This window comes from Eubalaena glacialis, chromosome 8 (assembly GCF_028564815.1).
Source record: "Eubalaena glacialis isolate mEubGla1 chromosome 8, mEubGla1.1.hap2.+ XY, whole genome shotgun sequence".
NCBI classification, from domain to species: Eukaryota; Metazoa; Chordata; class Mammalia; order Artiodactyla; family Balaenidae; genus Eubalaena; species Eubalaena glacialis.
In genome coordinates, this window is record NC_083723.1 from 69,091,848 (window position 1) to 69,115,736 (window position 23,889).

The 23,889-nt window shown below is 38.1% G+C and overlaps 1 protein-coding gene across 2 annotated transcripts in view; it reads right to left on the reverse strand.

Annotated features, from left to right (window-relative positions):
• The window catches only part of ASB4 (ankyrin repeat and SOCS box containing 4), a 117,323-nt gene that overhangs the window by 66,311 nt on the left and 27,123 nt on the right, over positions 1-23,889 (reverse strand). For both annotated transcript variants that reach the window (XM_061197773.1, XM_061197772.1), the window contains 2 exons: positions 14,320-14,363; positions 12,922-13,064 (listed from right to left, as the gene is read on the reverse strand). In XM_061197773.1, the coding sequence (XP_061053756.1) occupies positions 12,922-13,064; positions 14,320-14,363 (187 nt within the window). The remainder of the gene's footprint in view (positions 1-12,921; positions 13,065-14,319; positions 14,364-23,889) is intronic.

The following is a 23,889-nucleotide window of genomic DNA, read 5'->3' on the forward strand; positions in this document are numbered from 1 at the left end:
CAATCTCCTGTACACTAGAAACTGTCACAAAATTGTAATTCACTGAATTTCATACAGAAATAATATAGTTTGTTTATATGCAATTAATTGATCTGGTCCCCCTTATGGGTTTTTTACATAACTTAGTGGCAAAGGGAAGGACAACTTAATTTTAGTCCAACCAGATATGCTTAGTCTGATCCAAATATTTAGCAGTCTCTTTAGGTAAATCCTCAGTCTCTTTGGATAAAAGTCTTTATCTTTGAGAATTTTGAATTTCCCTCTAATATGGTCATTTTTAATATGGATTTCCCTCTGAAAATATGGGATAGATATGTATAGGAGCAATACTAATTCAAAATACTAATTCAATATACTAATACTTAGCATGCAGAATCAATTAGAAGAGAATTTAGCCATAAATAACCAGTATGGCTAGACCAGTGTACACCAGGTGAAGATCAGTCAGGGGTAGGAATGCAGCTTATATGACCTCATGAGAGGAGAGGCAGTCCTAAGATGAACTCATTGTCCTCTAGACCCTCCCTGATCTTCATAGCAGAGTGGCTCCTCTAAATAGGTCTTGTCTGGGTGTATTCAGGTTTCTGGTGTCCACCACTGGAGAACGTGATCCTGGTCATTTGCCTCCAATCTTGATGTCCTCAAATACCACAGCCTCTGGCTATGTTAGTCCAATGTATGCTCTGAAACTCTGTGTCCTCTCTCCAGGCACACTGCCACTCTCTCACACTTCATACAGAGACCATGAAGAACCAGCAGCTTTCTATAGCCACCTTCTTGCCATCTTTTTGGGGCCAGAATGGACATGGACCTAAGCTGAGGGCTGGGGTTCTCCAGGGGGTCTACATTCTCCCTGATGCTGAGCCACTGATCTCAGCATCTTCAGACCTCCTCAGGCATATCTTGCTACCAAGTCCCCTCCCCTCTCCATGGCTCCACCAACGTTCAACTCTGAAACAAGTGTGTGACTAGGGATGAGAACGTGGCATCTAACCCCTCAATCAACCTATATCTCTTCTCATAATCCCTCAAGACTTCCAGCCTTCCTGACTAAAAGGGTCCAGTTTTAGACTTCTTACTTCCTCTTTAACTTTTTCTTTGTCTCCCTAGGTCAGCAAGCTTGTTGACCTCCCTCCATAGGTGGAAGAGCTGTCATCTTTGCATTGTGGAAGAAACTTTGGATCCTGAATCCTTTGAGCATGGTTCTTGATATACTAAAGAAGGAGATACAATGATTTAGAAAAAAATCCTCATTTTCTTAAAGCCTGATTTTCACAACTATTGCATTTCTAAAAGTCAGCATTGAGATTTAAACCTTATCAAAGGCCAATATATCCTAGGGTGTTCTCATACTTTCTTTCCTTGGGTTGATAAACATCAAGACTTGGCCCTGAAGGCTGAAGGCTACAAAGTACACGATTTAAGAATGAAAATTAAAAGCATTGATTTAATGTTTGGAAACAAATTTATAATTTTTACCTAAAGAAAGGACTTTAAGTTTTCCCACAGAAGCTATTTCGGTCCCATCTCATAACTATAAAAATAAATAAATGTAAATTCTGCAGAATATTTTGAGAAAACAAAGCAAATTTCCATGAAGAAATGTAGAAAATTGAGAAAGTCATCTGGATTATTGTGCTAAAAAATCAATTATTGACCAATTTATCTGAGCAGCAGAGGATAAAACTAAGAGATTATTATTTGCACTTACAAAACAAATAGCAGCTTAATTAAAATGCCCCTCAAGGTCATTCTAATATATAGTAAGTAATGTGACCAATGCTAATAAAACACATTTGAGAGCTTTCCACACTATCCAGACCACTGCTTCGGGCCACCATCTCTCTAGGCCTCAGGAGGCAAAACTACACAGAGACTATATTTCACTCTGTCTATTCAGGCCCGTCAGAAATTCCTGTCTCCTCTGATCTTAAAAATAAAAACTCCCCATCCCGTAAGAAGAGTTTTTTATTAGTGCTTCACAACATGCTCAGGACAGTGTCCTCTCCTCTCGGAGCAAAGTGAAGAACCTGCTAACAAGGTGATGATATTGTGCAAGGGGCCTGGAAGACCCTCTTGTACTCTCTGAGGACATATAGGGGAGGCAGCAGGCACAGAAGCCCGGCTGCTTGTTTTCTTGATGTCTGTGTACAACATAATCTGACCACTTGGAGTATCTTCTCTGAAACACAAATAGCTCCTTGGTCCCTGAAGGCATTTAAACATGAATTTGATGCTACTAAGCCAGCAACTACCTATCAAAGGCAACCACAGAGAAGAAATCAGAAGCCAAGGCTTCTAAGATATACCTACAGAAACCAAAACTTCTGTGAAAACAGAACCCCTTGGGCCTCCCTGACTTTCGTAGGCAGATGAATTAGGATGTCCTTGCCATCAGCCCACAGAAATCGTTGATAAGGTGGTCTGATATCTTTTTCTTCTTAGCTGCTATACTTAAGTCTACTATGTAGCATCTTACTGATTACATGTCATCTTGTTTTGTTTGTTATTGTGTCATATATGTTAGTGTTAATGTTTTATATAAAGATTGCTTTTGGTTACAGGTAACACCAACAACTGAAACTGACAAATAATAAAAAAGATTTATCAGTTTACAGAATGGACAATTCCAGTTAAAGCATGGGTTTCAGGAGAGCTCTGATCCAGGGATTTATAAAGTCATCAGGGCACTTTCAGGTTGCTGGTACTGTTAGTGGTATAATTACAATTGTCATCATTATTTCTAGTTTACAGATTAGGAAAACTAAGAACACAAAGACTGTAAGTGAATTATACAAGGTTAAATGACAAATAAGTGACAGATCCAAGATTCAAGCCTACTCCTTGAGACTCCAAACCAATGTTGCTATTGGAGCAAAGGCTTTTTATAGAGTTTTGTGAGGCATTGTATTATGATCACTGAGTAACCTAGGAAAAAATCTGCTTAATTTACCCCTTCATTCAATAAACATTGATTAGGAACTTACTATGGGCCAGGCACTATATTAGTCATCTTTTGCTACATAACAAGTAACCCCAAAGTGCATGACCTTAAAGCAATAATAATCACTTATTACCTCTCATGGTTTCTGTGGGTCAGGAATTCAGACAGGACACTATGGGAAAGGGAAAGGCTTGTCTCTGCTACATGATATTTGAGTCCTCTGCTGAAAAACTCAGAGGCTAGGTGTTAAAAGATCCCCTTTCAAAACGGTTTGGTCACTTAGCTAACAAGTTGGTGCAGGCAGTTTGGTTCCCGTCCATGTACTCCACGGGGCTGCTTGAACGTCCTCATGACATGGCAGCTGGCTTCCCCCAGAATGAAGAACCCGTGAGAGGAAGTTGGAAGCTGCAATGCCTTTTATTACCTGACTTAGGAAGTCATACACCACCACTCCCACCATATTCTTTTGGCCACAATGAGCTGCCCTGATTTGATGTGAGAGGAAGATAAAAGAAAGGCATGGGGGACTTCCCTGGTGGCCTAGTGGTTAGGATTCAGGCTTTCACTTCAGGGGCCCAGGTTATATCCCTGGTCAGGGAAGATCCCACAAGCCACACAGTGTGGCCAAAAAAAGGAAAAGAAAAAGAAAAAGAAAGGCATGAATACCAGGAAATGAGAGTCATTGGGGGGTTCATCTTAGCCACTGCTGGGGCTCTTCTTTACCGTAAACACATGAAGAAAATCCCTACCTTTATGGAGCTTGTGTACTAGTGAAGGGATCATAGGGGAATCAGACAATTAAAAAAACAGTAAAAAACATAGTTTGTCAGGTGGTAATACATACCATAGAGAATAATAAACTAGGGAAAGTCTAGGATCCCAGCCAGCCCATACGTCACCCATGCACAGATCAGAAAAATGTATGTTCCTTTGGGCCAATAAGTGAAAAAAAGCATCCTCCACTTCCAGGCTAGTCCTGGGAAGGTGTTATGGCCTTGGAAAGCACGGCAATTTCAAATATATGATCAGAGAAGTCCTCACTTTCCCTGAGCAAAAACTTGAAAGAAGTGTGAGAGCAAGGCATGCTGATATCTAGGGGAAGAGCTTTCTAGGTCATGGGAGCAGGAGATGCTAGTGCCCTGAGATAAGGAAAAGGAGGTGACCCTAAAAGGCCATCCTCATTCAGATACCTCTACCTCTTTTCAGGTATTTTTGAAGCTCAATAAAGCTTAACAGTGGAACTGATGTATGTCATTTATTTCATTTCTTATACTTCTTGAACCCAAGTCCAAATCTCTAAGTTAAGCCTAGAACAGCATTTTTGTATTTGTTGTGTGTCTGGCCTGGTAGTAAGTTCTCAAAAATGGCTTATCATTGATGATGGTTTTATATTTTCCATAAATAAGCAGAAAAGTACACACTTCATTTTATTTGTGGATATTCAGTATTGAAGTGGAGCAAACCCAAAAAATTTTCAAACTATATTAGGGTTTCAATTCTCTGTTCTCCAAGGTCCCTATATCACCCTTCATGTTGGGGCATGGCAGACGATTTATAACAGAGACCTCGCAAACTAGTACCATTACAGCTATACTTCTGTAACAATGCAGATCAAGTCTGTGTGCTAAGCATACTATTTCAGAAGAACAATTTCCATGGTTGGAAGAATCAAACCAAACAATGTATAAAAATGTGATTTGTACATTGTAAAGCATTCCAGAAGCATTCCAGGATTACTACTGCTGCCATTCATATCAGTGAGAGCTAACAGAACATCACAACTCTCCCGAGAAAGAAAACCCTCCTGAGTAGCTCCTGGGGTTACTGTAAAAGAGCACTGGACTGGGAAACCCGGTTGTGTTCCCAGCTCTGGTGATAATTAGCTGTGTGTTTCAAATAATTCAAAATACCTCTCAACAACTCAGTTTCCTCTAAATCAAAATGAGACCTACTAGACCCACGCCTCAGCCTTTAGTTTTTTGTTTTCTCTCATTGAATTCAGGGTCTCCTGGATATTGGCAAAGCTTGACAGTGTTTTACAAGGGCAGAAGTCCGTGCCCCCATTCTCTGAATGGGCTGCCCATTGCCCTTGCCCGCAGAGAGGGTCAGTTTCTGTCTTCAACCCGTTGGGGGCGCTGGAAGAACTCTTAAAACCGTCTCAATTCTAAAGTTCTTGGTGGAATTACAAACTGGAAGCGTGTGTTTAGCATAAAATCTGTTTTTAAAAATCCCACAAATGACTGAAATGATTACTTTGTAAGCAATAGGGCTCAAAATCCTTCTCAAGCACATCTTCGCTTAGAACTCTATTTGTGGCCTGGCATCCTTCTCTTTGGAATGCTGAAGCCATTCTTTAGCCACTACTACACACTTGGAATTAATATCAGCGAACAAACCAGCTGTCTTCCATGTGAGAGTATTTAGACTGAATTTGCAGTGCATCACTCTGAGCTTTTCTAGAGCTTCTTGGTCGCTGGCACCATGTTACATTGTTCTCTTTCATTTGCTCCCTTAATGAGTGGTGGGTGACAGAATGGCTGGATTGACACAAGCAATAACCAAGCTCTGGTCCACCTGAATTTTGACAGACTACTTTTAATGTCATCGTTGACTGTGAAAGACAAGGTTTCTTGAGATAAAACATCACTGCGCACACAGGGGGGCACTGACTCTGTGCTCCAGGTCTCCTAGCAACTGGCCTGCATTTACATGCCCTTCCAGCATGGTTCAAACGCCCAGCGCAGCTTGTATTTCCATCCCTCACCCTGTTACACACTTCACAAAATCAGCTCGAGGGAATCATTTACCACAATTTTGTCTCATCAGAACATATGCAGCATTTGCATCCTCTTTTTAATTTTGACAAATTTACAAAGGAAGAGGGAAGAAAACTGCCCTTCCCTTTCAGGTGTTAAAGACATCAGACTGTTCTGACTTGTCTTTTCTAACATTCTGGAACGTCCGTTAAGACCTACAGCTCTCAGAAGCCAGTAAGCTGTTTACCAATTGCAAAGATTCCTCAACTTTATTTTATGTTTGTGGAGATACTAAGCTGTGAATGCCCACAAAATGCATGAAAGCTGTTTGTGCTGGAGCACTGCTGAGCATAACACATAATCTCTGGGTTCTTACAGAGAAAATTTTGCATGATGAGTCATGCAGACAAAGCTTCAGTTACAGGAAAACCATAGGAAAATAATCTACCTAAAGAAAAACAGCATTCTTGCTTTTTCAAGAACTTATTTACTTGTCAAGTAGAATCACAGAATTTTAAACTAGAAAACAGTTTTGACTTAAGTGTATCAAACCTACTTACTTAAGGAAAAAAAGTACTGAGACCAGATAGCTTGTGTGACTTACTCAAGATTCCACAGTTAATCAGTGGCAAAGTGGAGACTCAGACTCAGGGTCAAGCTTCATACTTTAGCTTTTGATGCTGCCTCCCTACAGCTCTCGTTTTATACCTCCTCTCCCTGAATGGACTTAGCAGTGTGAAGAAAAACTAGGCAGCCACTTTAGTGCTCACGAGAAAGTTATCCTACTCTCTTTAAAGTGGATAAATTTATGAAAACTTTACAAATTTGTAAAACAAGCAGTGTTCAATTATTATTCTATATAGGTGATATTCTGTTGTGGTCGCTATGTATTCAGGGGATTCAAAAGCTGACACACAGTTCATCCTTTGGCAGATATTTAAGAATGCTTTTTTAGAAAGAAATCCACAAATATAGCTTCTAACAACAAAGCACGTTTAAAAGCTGCAAACATTTTTCTGGAGAGAGAATTAAAGCCATGCTGTGAGTTGTCATTTATGTGCTGTCTTTAACACACCAGGCCACATGATGGCAGTGTTCCTCGGTAAATGAACCTGGAAAAACAACTGCAGTATCCCCTGGAAAAAAAAAAAAATCTACGCCAATGCAGATAAAACTTGATCCAGATTAAATCACAAATATGGGTTAAAAATTTGGGGGTTTTATCCACTTAAACCATATCTTTTATGATCATATTTTCCTACAATGAATTTCTCTGTTCAGAATTTGCCATGGGTCTATGATGTTATAGAATGAATTTCAAGATGTGAGTGGCTAGCAAATACATAAATATAAGTTAAACGTTGTTTGGAGGGGGAGGGCGGTTGTCGGTCTACTGTTTGTTTTCACTGCGATGGTATTAAGAAGAGCACTTAAAATAATAAACTAAATATGTTTTGTACCGTGTGTCTTTAGATTCTTTCCAGACGGTTATTGTCTTATGAGTCTCTGTCTTTGGGTGTGGGAAAGCAAGGCAAGCTTGCTTCTCATGCTCAGAATTTTCCTCTTAGGCTGAAAATATTCCCTCTAAGACGAGAAGGAGATTTCCTGAGTCTCTTCTAAAAAGGCGTGAAGCCACAGACGGAGGTGAAAGCAGCAGCTACTGTCAGTCAAGGCCCCAGGCAAGACTGTGAAATCAAAGATTTGTTCCCGTTTCCCAGCCCCAGTCCTTTCTAGTGTCTCTTAGGCTGCCCCTTGATAGCGCCAGGGGGTAAAAGAGCTAGGCTTGTCCTCTAGATCTTTCTTCTATTTCTTGATCCTTCCTAGGTGGATTTTGTATTTGAAACACGGGTTGTGAACTTTCTATAAATCTTACAAGAATGAATGTCAGTTACCTGCAAGGGAATATCTGGGGACAGGCATGCAATAGACACCTAACTCATACAGCTAACAGACTTGGCCGGAAGCTGTCAGATGACTCTCTGGGCTTGCCTGGCAGTCCTGCCACCGCATACCACAATTCAACAACTATTGACAGAGTTATTATTTATGTGTCTGACACTCTGGTAGGAGTGGCAGCAGGATGAGTAGGAGGATGCAGCCCCCGATCTCAAGAACTTATAGTAGAATCAAAGAAATGAGAAATACAGACTACACAACAGGGCAGAATAGAATATACTGTGAGAGTATCATGGAAGGAAGAGCTCACACCTTCTGATTGAAGGCTCAAGAAAGATTTCATAGAGGAAGTGATATTTGACATAGGATTTTGATAGAAACCGAAAAACATCAGGTGTTTGGTTACACTGTGGCACCACCTAGGAATGCGCTCTCCCCTAAATCTCCACTCACTGAAGGCCCTTCCCAGTCTTAACCTATGTCAACTATCCCTCATGGCAGGGAGTGAGGGCATAGGGAGAGAATGGTAATCCAATTTTACTAAAATAAAAAGAATCTCAACCGGAGAAATAGAAGATAACACTGGACAGCTGATTTGGGTCTATAACTATAGGAGGCCTTGAATGCAAATAGAGCAGTTCATGTTAAACCCCACCAATAATGGGAATCACTGAGGAATGCCAATACTCTGGGTTGTAATTTTACGTCCAAATTCTGTATCCAGCTGGGCATAGGGAGAACTATGTAAGAAAAGATAGTCATTAAATATAACTGATGACTTATTCTATTCTATCGGCAGCCTGAATTATGATAAGGGTTCTCAAACTTTAAGGTACTTCATAATCATCTGGAAAGCTTGTTACATTGCAGACTCCTGGGCCCCAACTCTCAAAGTTCTGATTAAGTTTGGGTGAGACCTGAGAATTTGTTCAGTGCCAATGCTGCTGGTCTGGGGACCACACTTAAAGAACAATTAGTTTATGGGCTCTATAGAATATTTGCCAGGTTAGAGAAAGCTACTTCATCCTAAGGATCATACCACAAAAATACCTCCTAAGCCCTTCCCTGATTATGGTTTCTATATTTCAATGATTGGGAACATCAGATAATTTTTATCTTAACCACATGCCTGTTCTGAATTTTAAAAAAAATTTGCTGTTGAAAACATGGTATCCATATAATATAAAAATGAGTTTTTAGAATTTGTTTTATTTCCATCACAGACCTCATTGATTTGAAACTGTATGTTAAGTGATCATAACCAGCTATTGGGGGCTACAGTAACTTAGAATGTTGAAAGAAAAATACAAAAACAAAGACCCAAGAAAAGAAATTTAAATGATAATGAGTGAGATGACTGACTATCCCATTTGATAAATTTTAACTCTTTAAAATATCAAAACATATAAGATATTATTAAGTGCTATAGTCTATGTATATCCTATTTTTATATTTTGGCCAAAAAAACAGAGAAAAATACAAATGGCCGTTTATATATATCAACGGCTGGGATAATCATTCAATTGAATAGCCAAGAAAAGCTAATGGGCTACAGTTCAGGACACGTATGCTCTTGGGGGCTAACGTGAGGTCAGGAAACTGTATCAACCTGGTCATATGATGTACAGTCTGGGCCCTATCTGTTATAGGTGTGCCTCTGCTTTTAGCAAATACCACACATAAAAAGCCAGCTTTACAGAAAAGGTCAGGATTCATTGAAAAATCCTGGAAGGAGTCTTTGAGATAATTTATGGCTTTATTTTACAGTTGCTGAAGGTGAAGTATAAAGCGGAAATGTGTCCAAAGCCACCCAGTTTCTTCTTTCTATCCCCCATCCCATCTAACCTGATAGTCAGTGAGTAAACACCTTCCCTTCTCTGATTTCCCACACCCTTCGCTTCCACCAGCCCTTGTGTCTCTCACTATTGTTCCCCATCTGTTGGCTCTGTCCCTCCAACAATGATTGCAAATGCCTCAAAAACAGAAGCCGCTTCTTCATCCCTCTCCTGAATTCCCTATGGATACATTAAGGGGCTGATTATTCCATTTATTAAAAAAAAAAAAAAAAAAGAAGAAACCTCCAAATTACAAAAGCATTCACAATAGGATCTGTATTCTATAGGCTCTTTCAGGTTGCAAGAGCAATGGAGACCAATCGTGCTTCCCTCATTAATGGGGGTTTATTGTGAGGACAAACAGGACGCAGACTCAGCAGCTGCACACACAGCCGGCCCCACCAGGAACTCCTCACTGCCTGTTATTGTCCTGGATGAACCTGTAGCTCCTAAGGCCGAGGCCGCGCAGCTGCTCTCCTGACTTAACTGCTTACCCTCTCTGTGCCTCGGGTCCTTCACCTTTAAAATGGAGATCATCATAATACCTACCTCGTTGGCTTGTTGGGAGGATGAACTGGGTTGACATATGTAAAGCTCTTACAAGGGTATCTGGGGCATAGTAAATGCTAGAAGATGTTGGCCATCACTATTAATTCAGCCCCTCCCCAATATCTCCTTGAATATGAGGGTTCTGGCTCCTCTGAAAGATACAGGCACAAAATTCCCTTTTTGTCTTCTCTGAGAAGTTGGCTTTCCCCCCCGCCACATAGTTTCTGCTCACTGGTATCATTACTGCCCTGGTGCAGAGAATCAGCTCACTGCCTTTCACTTCAGAAAAGGCCTCAGGAGCGACTGATTCCATGGAAACTCGCCACTGGTGAGCAATCATTTATTCTAGTGCCAGACTGCGGGAGGATTGAGAGAGGAAATGGAGGATTTATCAGATTAGCTTCCCTGTACTGAGGCAGTTTGAATTTTCTCTACAAGTTTTGGCAAATCTTGACTTAACTATAGCATGGCTAAATTCTACAAACACTGTGAGGTGGGAAATAGAGATTCCCAGGAGGACCTGAGCTGAAATTGTAGAGTTGGACCTGTGTGAGGCTGCAGGAGCACTGCTTGGGGCCGGCTGCAAATCTCGCTGAGGTGCTAATGTTTTATCATTCTGCAAAGAGGCTCTCTTGTAGTTAGCCCCGCGATTGAATCTGGAGTCTGTCCTGAGCCTTATTTGCTCAAGGCTATGCACATGGACCTAGGCAGAACATCCTTAAAGCCCCTATTAGTGAGAGCTGACTGCTTTCCCCTGTGAAGACAAGCACTACATGGCAGTAAAATGCAAATCCACTAACAAGCAACTGCAGATTTATAGCACTGCAGTTCCAGAGGAATCACAGGAAATAGAACCTTGTCTCTCCTGGAAAATTGGAGCTACAAACTTCTCCAGATTGCTCAGGACTCCACACAGGAATGGCTACATAATTTGCAAGGCCCAGTGCAAAGTGAAAATATGGGATCTCCTGTTTAGAAATTACTATGACTTTCAAGATGTGACAATAGAGGATTAATACAAGTGCTGGATCTTTCAGAGCACAGGGCCCTGGGCAACTGCCCAAGTCACATGCCTATGAAGCTAGATCTGATTCCAGGTGTCATTGAAAAATGGCACTTAGGGTTTAAACACATCATATGGCCTATGGGGAGAGAATATGAGTGCAGGGGTCAACCTTGTTTCCCCACCTCCTGCAGCCCTGGGGACAACCACCCCATCAGATGGGGGTAGAATCAAAACGGACCGCATTGCTGAGCCCCGCCTAGTTTTACTAGTGATATTGTGTCATGCTCCCACCACCACACACCACACACCACCCTTTGCTGTGAGTCTGAGGACACTCACACTCCCCCTCTGGTCCTTGTGGTTTCTGCTTTGTATTCAGTAAGAGATCGAGTAGCACAGTGCTTGAAAGTACAGACTCCGTACCATTGCTAGTTGTGAAAACTTGGGCAAGTTATTTAATCTTTCTGTGCCTCAGTTTCTTCATGTATAAAAATGTGGATAACAGTAGTAGCTGTCTAAGAAAGCAAAATATGTTAGCACACATAAAATACTTAGAATTGTCCTGGGTACACAGTAAATGCTCTACGGTATTAGCTGTTACTAACCTGCCACCTTTGTCCCAATTGAAATCTTCTGTTGCTACCATCACTGTCCTCTGGACTCCTGAAGTTCATGTTGGGGGTTGGGGCATTCCTCCACTGAGGCAAGAGGGTACTGCGCCAGGACCTCAAATTCATTACAGGCCAAAAATTCAGACATTTGTTTATATTTCCAAATGAGGTTAGATACATATGTTCACAGAGATACACTAACAGCATTGGAGGGCCTCTGTTCCTCCTACAAAAGTAATTGCTAAGTGTAAATATTTTAAGTTCAGTACAACCCTGCTTTGGCATGTCTTCATTTTTAAGTATACCGGAGGCTGTGGAAATAGAGGGGGCCTCCTCAGCGTACCAAGGGTCCTTGACACGGCCACTCCTGACCTTCCTCCTCTTTCCAGTAGTTAGAAAGGCAGGAACTGGAATCCACATTGTTTTGCAAATGAGGAAGCCCACAGGAAAGAGAAGGGAAAATAACATGGGCCCTGAAGCAGGAGCTCTGGGGATCAAAACTGACTCAAGGGTTTCCCTGGCGGCGCAGTGGTTGAGAGTCTGCCTGCCAGTGCAGGGGACACGGGTTCGAGCCCTGGTCTGGGAGGATCCCACATGTCGCGGAGCAACTAAGCCCGTGAGCCACAACTACTGAGCCTGCGCATCTGGAGCCTGTGCTCCGCAACGGGAGAGGCCATGACAGTGAGAGGCCCGCGCACCGCGATGAAGAGTGGCCCCCGCTCGCCGCAACTGAAGAAAGCCCTCGCACAGAAACGGAGACCCAACGCAGCCAAAAATAAATAAATAAATAAATTTATAAAAAAAAAAAAAAAAAGACTCAAACTCCAGCCCTGTTTTCGGTGAGGCCAGCCATGTTCGTTGAAGGGAGCATCTGTTTTTCTGTAGAATGGATTAAATGTATCTTCTTCCCTAAGTCACAGGGCTGCTGGCATTCGGGCAGGATAGATACTTCAGAAAACACAGTAAGAATGGAGTCACAGGGGAAAGGAAAAAAGGAGACATTTCAAAGAGGTCATCAAGAACCAAGTCACTCTGGTATCAATGATGGCTGAAAATGGAAATATGGCATAAAATAGGAGTTGACTTTAAAGCTCTAGAAGAAAACAAACAAAAGGTTGAGCTTACTTTGTAAACAGGGTCATATACTATGAGTTACGTGTGAATTTCTTTCTCTTGTTTGGTGATAGATTAGAAAGGAATTTTAAATAAAACATAAATATCTTTCCTAATTGGGGGGGTGGAGAGGGAAGAAAACCCTACCTTTAGTTTCAAATGAATTAATGGATGGGGAAGTGCGAAAATTATCATCAGCCTTTCTTCTTACCGTCAGTCACCACAGCTGCAATGTCTGTCCACACAGCAAACAAGAAATGAGAAAGTAGCTGCCGATGCAGCCTCTGCAAGGCTTTACTGTCCTCCTGGCGGCGCAGGGGTAGACAGGGAATCTTGAGCAAATCTGTGTACTCTCTGCTTGATAGATAAAAAGAGAATTTTATTGCACAAGGTTTATAAATGTGGCCCTTGCTACATGTGTTTGTTCATTTTTTAAAAATTTTAATGGAAAAACAGTATTTTATTTGCTTAGATCTATGCATTTTAAGAGTCTTAAAAATAAGCATAAAAGAGCTTTTACTGCAACATAAAGATCAAAGAGAGTCGATTTCCTCCCATAGCTATTTCTTCAGGTGTTTTTTATTCTGAAATGTTATCTTCTTCTTTTCAAAATGGTGCCCAGAATGAAAAAGCGATCTGTATTTAAATATTTGCATTATATTTCCTTCGCTTTTCAAGAAACTGTGTGCCCAGACATTTAATGGTCAGATTACACTTATAACGAAACTAGAACAAAAATTCAGAAATTGTATACCTGTAATTTGGGGGAATGTGTTTAAAATTAAAAACAAAAACCAAAAACTTTTTCCAAGAAGAAACTCTGTGCACTGTATTAGGATGGGCTACTCTGATTCAGAATCTGTTGCCATGGTGACCAACCTGGGTGCCTTGTGGGCTCTGTAAGACAGGCTAGTGTGGTAATTATATAAGCTGAAGTGCTGCTGAATAACCCCAGGAAGGCAGGACTGCCTCAGTGCAATTTCTAGGAAACCACTATTTTAAAATTCATACATCATAATGCCTTCTTCTTTTATACGGAAATCTACCATTTTGTATTTTTTGTATATAAATCTGATAAGACTGATAGAGTAGAAAATAAAATTTACTAACTTCTGAACATCAGAAATATGCCAAATTAACTGTATTTTATACTAATGAATTTATTTCCAACAATTCTATTTTTTATGACTGGACAATGAACCAGCAATTAAATGGCCTACTGTTTGTCATAATATGCCACATGTGACTTAGTTTTTTTAAAAAATATGTAATATATAATAATTATAAAAGTATAAGTAGGTAATTGATTAGAACAATAAATCAATGCCATTTTTAACCTAAATAGACAAGTTAAATTAGTTAAGTGTGAAGTGCAATTAATACATAGATTTCAATAATTTCAATGAAAAATATATTTAAGAAGAAGATACATACAAATCTTATCAATCTTTTTCATATTTTACATTTCACATTGTCACACGTGGTCATAGGCCATGCTCGTAAGAGATAGATCATTACTTGACACACAGGAAATTGGTTTCTGATGATGATGTAATGTTATTCCTTCATTCAGCAAACAGTTACTTAATGAGAAAGCTAGATATTTCACCTTAAACAAGTCTTTTCACCTCCTCGGGTCTTCAGTTTCCTCATCTGTAAAATAAAAGTTCGTATTCGGGGCCTTTCCAGATCAAAAATTCCACAGTTCTAGAACTCACAAGATAAAATAGTCTTCATTATCAGTTGTCTAGTACTTTTACTTTGAAGTAAGAAAACTATTTATTCAATACTGACCATATCTTGACACTGTGTTTGACATTTTACTTATATTACCTGTGGTACTATAAGGTAGGTACTGTAATCCCACTTAACAAATGAAGAAACGGTATATAATTTGAATCTAACTCAAATTTCATGTACTTTGTATTACACCATGCACATTAGTGAAGAATCTTCAGCTATCTGTATGGATGAATGATTTTTTTGTGATGATAAAAAAATGTAAATTACGATTGTATGACATGTCAGAACTCTGAAAGCATTGATTTTTTTAATTATTAAAGAACTCTGAAATCAATGTGACAAAAGACTAAACTGAACTGTCATGAAATAGGGACTTGCAGATTCTTCCAAAGGCAATGGGATGTAAGAAGTGGACACTACTTAGTGCAAGAACAATGCTAAAAATGGGACTTAGACATTCTCTTACTGTTTATTAGTACCCATTTTTGTCTAGTCATACTTAGGTGATTAATCATGGATCTAGGTCTGATGAATTGAATTTTATAAAAATTAAATGCTGGTAAAAATAACCATTGTAATGAGCACTTAAAATGACAGATATGACTTTTAGTATAGGCTTTCTTCATTAACCTGAGTGTTTTTTCTACTACTCCTCAGAAAGCACTTTCTCTCCCCCTGTATTTGAAGATGAGGCTGATAATGAAGCAGCTATTCAGGTGTCCACATTTATCTGCAAAATCATTGTGTATTCCACAAGCTCCCTCCATTACGTACATGGTCTTCTGTTCAGTAGTTTTACATACTTTTTACTCAATCAATACTGGCCCTTTCCTGTTCTGTCCAAAGAAGAGGCCTCCCCAAATGCTTTATAACTCAATGAATGCAGTTCTGGCTCTTTATCTTGGAGACTTTTTTGCCTCAAGTCCCAATGTTATACCCCATCTTGTTTTCTGTTGTGTGAAAGAGTGGTCTGATGACAGATTTCATTTCCCAGAATTTATTACCTATTGTGTATATTGCGGTTCAGTCACAATGACCCCATCTGCATTTAGGTTGAATGGGGGGCCCCCACCCTGACCCAATTTAATAAAAAAATAATGAGGCCACTCAAAGCTCATAGATGTGTCAGCACTATGAAAAGGGTCTATAATCAATGCAAATGTGATGTTTTCCTGCTTTGTGGAGCACAGAGGTTTGACACCCATCTCTTTTACTGGATCAAATCAGACTCCCTCTTTGCTTTGAGAATCTAATGAAAGGTATGGACTTTCTTCTTCCCTCAAAAAAAAAAAAAAAAAAGCATGTGGCTGGATAATTTATTGAAATGTTAATTGGTGGGTTGTTTCATGCTCTGTTTTTTCCTCCCTCCTGTTTCAGGAATGTGGTCAAGCCTCTTGAAATGTGAATTGTCCCCCTGAGGTTGTACAGAGCACAACCTGCCAATCCATTCATGGGAGGCCTCCCGGAAAGTTCGGGAAGCTTTGTATTGCCCAAGGATGGGGCTGGGAGAGTATCAGTAATGACCGAGCTCGGATTTCCTGCCATCCAAGGCAGAATGGGGGCCTGAGGTCAAGTTTAACTTGATTTAAAGTTTATTGCATAATGTGATGTTTTTGCACACTTGTGTGTAGATATAGGTTCCCATCCTCTCTATAATTCTATGTACCCACACATAATTTTACACAGTATTTCTGAGGGTTTGTGACCTCCATCCCCCAATTCATCCTACCCCACTCTCTGAGGTCAATAATAAGAATTTTAACGTTTATTAAGCGGTTACTATTGAGTTTTAACACAGAATAATTCATGTATTTTTAATGAAGAGGAGTAAGGGTTAAGAGGATAAATAACTTTCTTAAGGTCACACAAGCCATATTGATGGAGGCAGGATTTGAATCCAGACACACATGGGGTAGCAGTAAGCTATACTGTTGCACAAAAGCCATTGCTCTAGGATGTTATCCTCAGGACTGAATTTTATTTCTTTTATCTTCCTTAGTTTCCTAAAGACACCCTTTAGTAATCCACGCCCCTGAACCTGGTCATAATGTAACAAATCCCCATACAGAGATCAGTTACCATTCACACTCTGACATATTAAATGAGGCCCCTGCTATGTGCCATTACCTGTTGGACCCAGGTCCCCACCATGCCATCCCCACATCTTAGAAGAACTCTGTGGCCTTGACTGGCTATTTCACCTCTCCAAACTTCAGATTCCTTATCAATGAAATGGGGATGATAAAAATACCTATGACATGAGATTGTTGTATGAATTATATCAAAAGCAGGGCACATTAATTACTTGGCATAGGATAGGGCCTAGTACATAAAAGTTCAATAAACGGCAGCTCATTGTTATAATTAAACTGCATTATTCTAATCATGAAGAATTGCCCTCAGTTGATACTTCTTTGAAGGCAGACAAGGCAGGGGATCTGGAAGGTCTTCTGTGACTCCTTCAGGCTTACAAATTCTTCCTTTGCACTACCATAGTATTTTGAACATACTTCATTGTTGCTTTTTGGATTCCATAAAAATTATGTTTTCACATATCTGTTTTCCATAACTGGACTGATAGGATCATATTGATTGTTGACATCTCAGTATCTAGCACAGGATCAAGCACTTAGGCCAGGGACTCCAGGAGTCCATCCCAGTTGTGCCTGGCTGTGACCTGGGTATGGCCAGAATAAAATATGTCTATAATAATAATGATTTTGTATGTAGGAATACTAGGTATGAAATAATATTTGAAATGGAACAGAAAAGAATGAAGTACTATAGTTTCACGTATTTTAACATTAGCATTTTTCCCCAGCTTTATTGATATATAATTGACACATACATATTACTATTTTTCTTATTCTTCTCAGGGACTGTTTAATTTTTTTACTGTAACAGAAAACGTAGAATATAGTAATATTTTAAAGGTAACACACATCCAGCCTTCAAGTAAACTAAAGATTTTGTTAGATGTCCTTTATAGGATTTAAGTTAGAATTTAATATTGGAAAAAATAACTTATCATTGACAATAAATATATGACTTCTTACCTTTCCCTAGTTTGTGTAAATTGAGATCAGTTTAAGTCAAGACTGGTAGCATAAAATGTCTTCAAAGCTGGTGCACAGAACTCCTGTACCAGTCATTTAAATGAGTTCTCAAAGAGTTGAAAAGAATCCTGATTTCATTCAATTTACTACTGATGTGTCTCATGGAGAGAAAGGTTGACTATTAACAAAATAGTCAGACTTGAGGAAAGGTTTTGAAGAAAGAAAATGAAAAGCATTTAAAATTTAAAATGTAAATCAAGTTTTTAGCTTTAGAATAGAATATAATTCAGGCCAGACTAATTTCAAATTTATGATAATTTCATTAGCTGCATTGAAGCTTTCCTTGATCCAATCTGTAAAAGAGTAGTTTGCTAATTAATAATTACAAAATATGGGAGATATTTAAGGCATTGTTTTCAAGCACTATTTGCATTTGTTGTTTTCAAGCACCATTTGCTCACAAGCTACTAATTATCATTTTAATTCATTTATTAACTTAGATCCAACAGAATCTTTGGTAATGTTTTACTATTCATTACTAATGTTATTGTAATTACTTAAAAGTTATATACATGCATTTATGTTCCAATAATATAATTCAGAATTTTTAAAGTAATTAAACTTCATTTTCTGGTATAGGTTACGTGTTAGCTTTTAATTTACTAAAAAAGATTTAATAGACAACCTCTAAATTAATACTCTCAACTATATAGTGAAGGACTGAACTGCTATGGAGAAGTAAATAAATAAAACATTCTTACAAGTATGTTGAAACCTGTCAATTTTTTTTTTTTTTAACTAAGCTACAAAACTTTTATCCATCTGTCTTAAACTCACACTAATCAGATAAAATAATTTGTATAAGCTCTTTAATGCAATAGGGCATCTTTCCACTTTAATTAATATCCTTACATGCCCACAACGGTCATAGTTTACCTTTGTTTCTCAAATAGTCCATGTTAATTTCTGTGGTAAAATTGTAAGTAATAGTAATTATTATAATGGATGATTAAGTTGAAGACAAGTATCAATCCATGGTTCTTTTCAAAATGGTACTATTTTTTTTTTCTATCTCAGTAGTTATATAGAGCTCACCGATCCTCCAGTCTTCCTCTTAAACCTCTGACAAATCTTTTTAGAAGTCCCCCTGAGACCCTTCTTCTTTCCTTTCCTCTGGGTTTTACTTGGGATTCTCACCTAGGTTCTTTCTCTTGCCCCTTCGTATTCACCTTTCATCTCAACTGTTGCCATGGAGTCAACCATAGCAACGATTCCCCAATCAATAGCTGTCTGATTTCTCAAAAGCAGCTCAATCCAATAGCTCACTTTGTCTCTGTGGTATTTCTTTATATATATAAAACTAGAAAAAAATCCCAGTTTTAATCATTCAAATGCTTTATTAATTGATGCATATATTTTTGCTGAAATTAGTATTTCTTTGCATGTAATTTTGTTATTCTCAATAAGCAGGATTTGTTAAGAGAGTTTTAAATAATTTAAATTTTATATTTTATAAGCCCTTTACATAAAATAAATTCACAGAAACAAATGTTCTTTATACTCTGGTTCTAGAGGACAAACTGATCCCATGTGGAAGCTCTCTCTTCCATAGTGATTAACTAGAAATAACAGAAAAGATGTGTGATTTTAAAATCCATTACCACAGAGGAAAACATAAATGGGTAACTTTGGGGGAATCCTAGAAAAATTTTAAAAATGGAATTAAATATGAGGAAAAAAACCAAAGGGTGCTGCTCTGGAGACTGCTGGTTCCAGACAAAATGGGGTAAACACATTCCATTTTATTTCTCCCACTAATCACAGCAACAACAACAACAAAAATCTTGGACAAAAAAATGTAAGACACTTATAGAAGACTCTAAAGGGAGGAGAAAATAAAGTGGAATGGCTAGGGACCTTGGAACTTGAGGAACAACCTGGCAGTAAATTCCCTGAGTTTTTTCTTGCCTCATAAATACCTCAGCCTGAATACTAGAGAACCTAGAAACATCAACAGTCACAGACAGAAAACAGCCCCAAGAAAAGTCTGCTTTCTCTAGCCAGAGGACCAGGAAAAGGTGATCCAACAAGACACAAACTCCTTAACCATACCTGCCTGCTCTGGGGGGGTGAACATTAGGAAAAGCACCACTCCTCTCCCCTACCACACTGGGCACTGCAGTGGCAGACTAAGGGGGCAGAGCTCTGTTTTCCACTTTTCCCATTGTAGTAACAAGGAGATGACCCTCGCCACATGAGTCAGAGGGTGAAATCTTGTCTTCCAAACTTGCCATGAAACAAAGAGGTGGTACCCTTCCATATACCCAGACAGTGCTGACAGACTCTGGGATGCAGTACAGTCATCTGGGTAACCGAAGCAAAGCAGATCAGAATAGCATGGCAGAGTCTTGATAAACTAAACTGATATTTGAACTATAGTACACCAAAAGAGTAACAGGATATGCATTCTGAACCTAAACAGGTTGCTAAAGAAGATGACTTAATAGGAACCAAAGTCTCATAACACAATACTCAAAATGTCCAGGGTACAGTACACAATTGTCATACCAAGAACCAGGAAAGTCTAAACCAAATGAGAAAAGACAATCAATAGATGACAACATCTACATAACACAGATGTTGGAATTGTCTGAGCAGGATTTGCAAAAAGCTGTCTAAAATGCTTCAACAAGCAATTGTGAACAATTTTGAAACAAATTTTAAAAAATAGAAAATATTGCAAAGAAATAGAAGATGTAAAGAAAAATTAAGTGGAAATTCTAGAACTGAAAAATACAATAATCTAAATAAAAACCTCGCTGGACAGGCTCAATAACAGAATGGAGATACAAGGTAAGAATCAGTGAACTTTAAGATAGTTTAACAGAAATTAATTAATCAAAAATACATAGAGAAAATGTTTTTTGAATAAACTGAGCCCTAGGGACCTATAGGATAATAACAAGAGATCTTAGATTCATGTTATCAAAGTCCCAGAAAGAAAGAAAAAAAAAAAATGCAGTATTGAAAACAATTCAAAGAAATAATGGCTAAAAACTTCACAAATTTGATGAAAGATATAAACCTACAGATTCAGGAAGCTGAGCAAACCACAAACAGAATAAACTCTCCAAAATCTATACCTAAATACATCACAGTCACAGACAAGAGAAAAACTTTTGAAAGCAGTTAGGTAAAAATCAACACATTACCTACAGAGGAACAATGATTCAAATAATAGCTGGTTACTCATTAAAAATCATGAAGGTCAGAAGAAGTGATACAAAATTTTTCAAGTGCTGAAAGAAAAGAATTGTCAACCCAGAATTATATATCCAGTAAAAATATGCTTCAGGAGTAAGAAGAATTTGAGGATAAAAAAAAAAAAATTAAGAGAAATTATCCCCAGCAGAATGAAAGAATAGCTAAAGGAAATTCTTCATACTGAAAGAAAATGATAACAGAAGGAAACAAAGAACATCAAAAATGAAGAAAGAACAACTTAAAGGATAAAACATATGGGCAAGTCCAATAGATTATTTTTCCTTGCAATTTAAAAAAATCATGTTTAACAGTTATAACAGTGTCTGATATGGTTCTCAGTGTATGTAGAAGTAATATTTTAAGACAACTATATTACAAAGAGGGAGAATAAAGTGACCTAAATGATGGTGATGCATCCACATTACACTTGAAGTGGTAAAATACTGATAATAATAGACTACAATAAGCTGTATATACTTATTGTAACACCTAGAACAACCACTTAAAAAAACTGAATGAAGAGACAGACTCAAGAGATAATACTGTAGATAAATCAAAATGGAATATGAAAATAAAAAATGCTCAAGCAACACAGAGAAAGACAAGAAAGGAAAAATCAGAAGAATGAAAAATAAAGAATAAACAAAGCACATAATAAATGGCAGACATGAATTCTGAAATATCAATAATTACCTTAAGTATAAATGGCCTAAAACACATGAAAAAGGGAGCTGCAAAGTACATGAAACAAAAACTTACAGAAATGAAAGGAGAAATAGAGAAATCCATAGTCACAGTTGGGGACTTCAATACCCCTTTGTTAAAAGTTAGTAGAAATAGCAGAAAAAAATGTTAGGAAGGATTTAAGAGAATTAAACAATACCCAGCCAAAGAAATCTAATTGATAATTATAAGAACATTCTACCCAACAGCAGCAGAATACACATTCTTTCTAAGTGTGCTTGGGACATTCACAAAAGACTATTTCTTAGATCATAAAATGAACCTTAAGAAATTAAAAGAATTGAGATCATATAAAGTATGTTCTCTGATCATAATGGAGTCAAACTAGAATTCAATAACAGAAAGAAAAGAAAAAAATCACTAAACACTTAGAAATCAAACAATCTACTTCTAAATAATCCATGTGTCAAATAAGTAGTCCCAAGGAAAAACTTTTTAAATCAACTGAATTAAAATGAAAATACAGCACATCAGAACTGTAGAAAACCACAATGAGATATCTATCACTACATATTTACCAGAATGGCTAAAATAAAAATAATAATAATAATAATGACAACACCATATTCTGGCGAGGATCTGGAGAAACTGGATTTTTTCATACATTTCTGGTAGGGATGTAAAATAATACAGCTACTTCAAGAAGCAGTTTGGCAGTTTCTCAAAAAACTAAACATGCAACTATCACATGACCCAGCAATTGCATTCCTGGGCATTTATCTTAGAGAAATGAAAACTTATGCTCACACAAAGACCTATAGATGAGTGTTCATGGAAGCTTTTTTGTTATAATCAAAAACTGGAATCAATCCAGTTGTTCTTCAACAGGTGAATGGTTTAACAAACTTTTACACTGTTACAGTTACACTCACCATGGAAAACTACTCAGCAATTAATTTAAAATGAACTATTGATATATACAACAATTTGGATGAATCTCCAGGGAATTAGGCTAAAAAGCCAATCCCCCAAAATTGCATACTGTATGATTCCACTTATGTGACATTTTTGAAATTGCAAAATTTTAGAAAATGAAGACAGACTAGTGGTTGTGAGGAGGTGGGGAAAGGAAGGATGAGAAGGGGAGAGGTATGGCTGTAAAAGGGCAACGTAAGGGACCCTTGTGGTGGTAATGGAACTGCTCAGTGGTAGAGGATACATGAACCTACAAAGGTGATAAAATTGTATAGTACTTAATACACACACACATACAAATGAGTACAAGTAAAACTGGGGAAACCTGAATAAAATCAATGGGTTTCATCAATGTCAATATCCTAGTTGTGACATTATACTATAATTTTTCAAATTACCATTGAGGGAAACTGGGCAAAGTGTATGAGGGATCTCTCTGTATTATCTCTTACCACTGCATGTGAGTCTACAATTATCTCAATAAAAATTTCAATTAAAAATATCTGTGGTATGTAGCTCAAGCAGTGATACAGGGAAATTTATGGGAATAAAATGCTTAAACTTTAGCCTGTGTTGCTAGTAATTTTTGCTCAGAAAGTCCTGATTATGCAGAAAGATGAAAATATTAGTTGCTTCTGGACAAATATATCACAGATTTAAATGTAAAATGTAATACTATAAAACTTTTAGAAGAAAACATGAAGAAAATCTTTGTGACCTAGAGTTGGGTAAAGAGTTTTTAGATATGACTCCAAAGGCATGATTCATAAAAGAAATAATCACTGAATTGGAGCTCATCAAAATTTGAAATGCTTGCTCTGCAAAATACCCTATTAAGAAGATAAAAACACAAAACAAAAACTGGGAGAAAATATTTGCAAATCATATATTCAATGAAACATTCATATCCAGAACATGTAAAGAGTATTTTAACCTCAACAGTAAAGCAAACAATCCAATTAGAAATGGGTAAAAGATTTGAACATACACTTTACCAAAGGGAATAGAAAATACGTACACTTAAAAATTTTCAATACCATTAATGTAGTAGGCAGAATAATGGCCTCCAAATGGTGTCCACCTTCTAATTTCTGGAACCTGTGAATATATGATCTTACTTGGTGGAAGGGACTTTGCAGATGTGATTAAAGTTAAGGACCTTGGGACTGCCCTGGCAGTCCAGTGGTTAAGACTTTGCCTTCCAGTGAACGGGGTTCGGGTCCAATCCCTGGTGGGGGAGGTAAGATCCCACATGCCTCGGGGCCAAAAAAACCAAAGCATAAAACAGAAGCAACATTGTAACAAACTCAATAAAGACTTTAAAAATGGTCCATGTCAAAAAAAAAAAAAGTTAAGGACCTTGAGATAGGGAGATTATCCTGGGTTATCCAGGTAGGCCCAGTTTTATCATATGAGTCCTTAAAAGGTGAAAATCTTTTCTGGCTATGGTCAGAGAT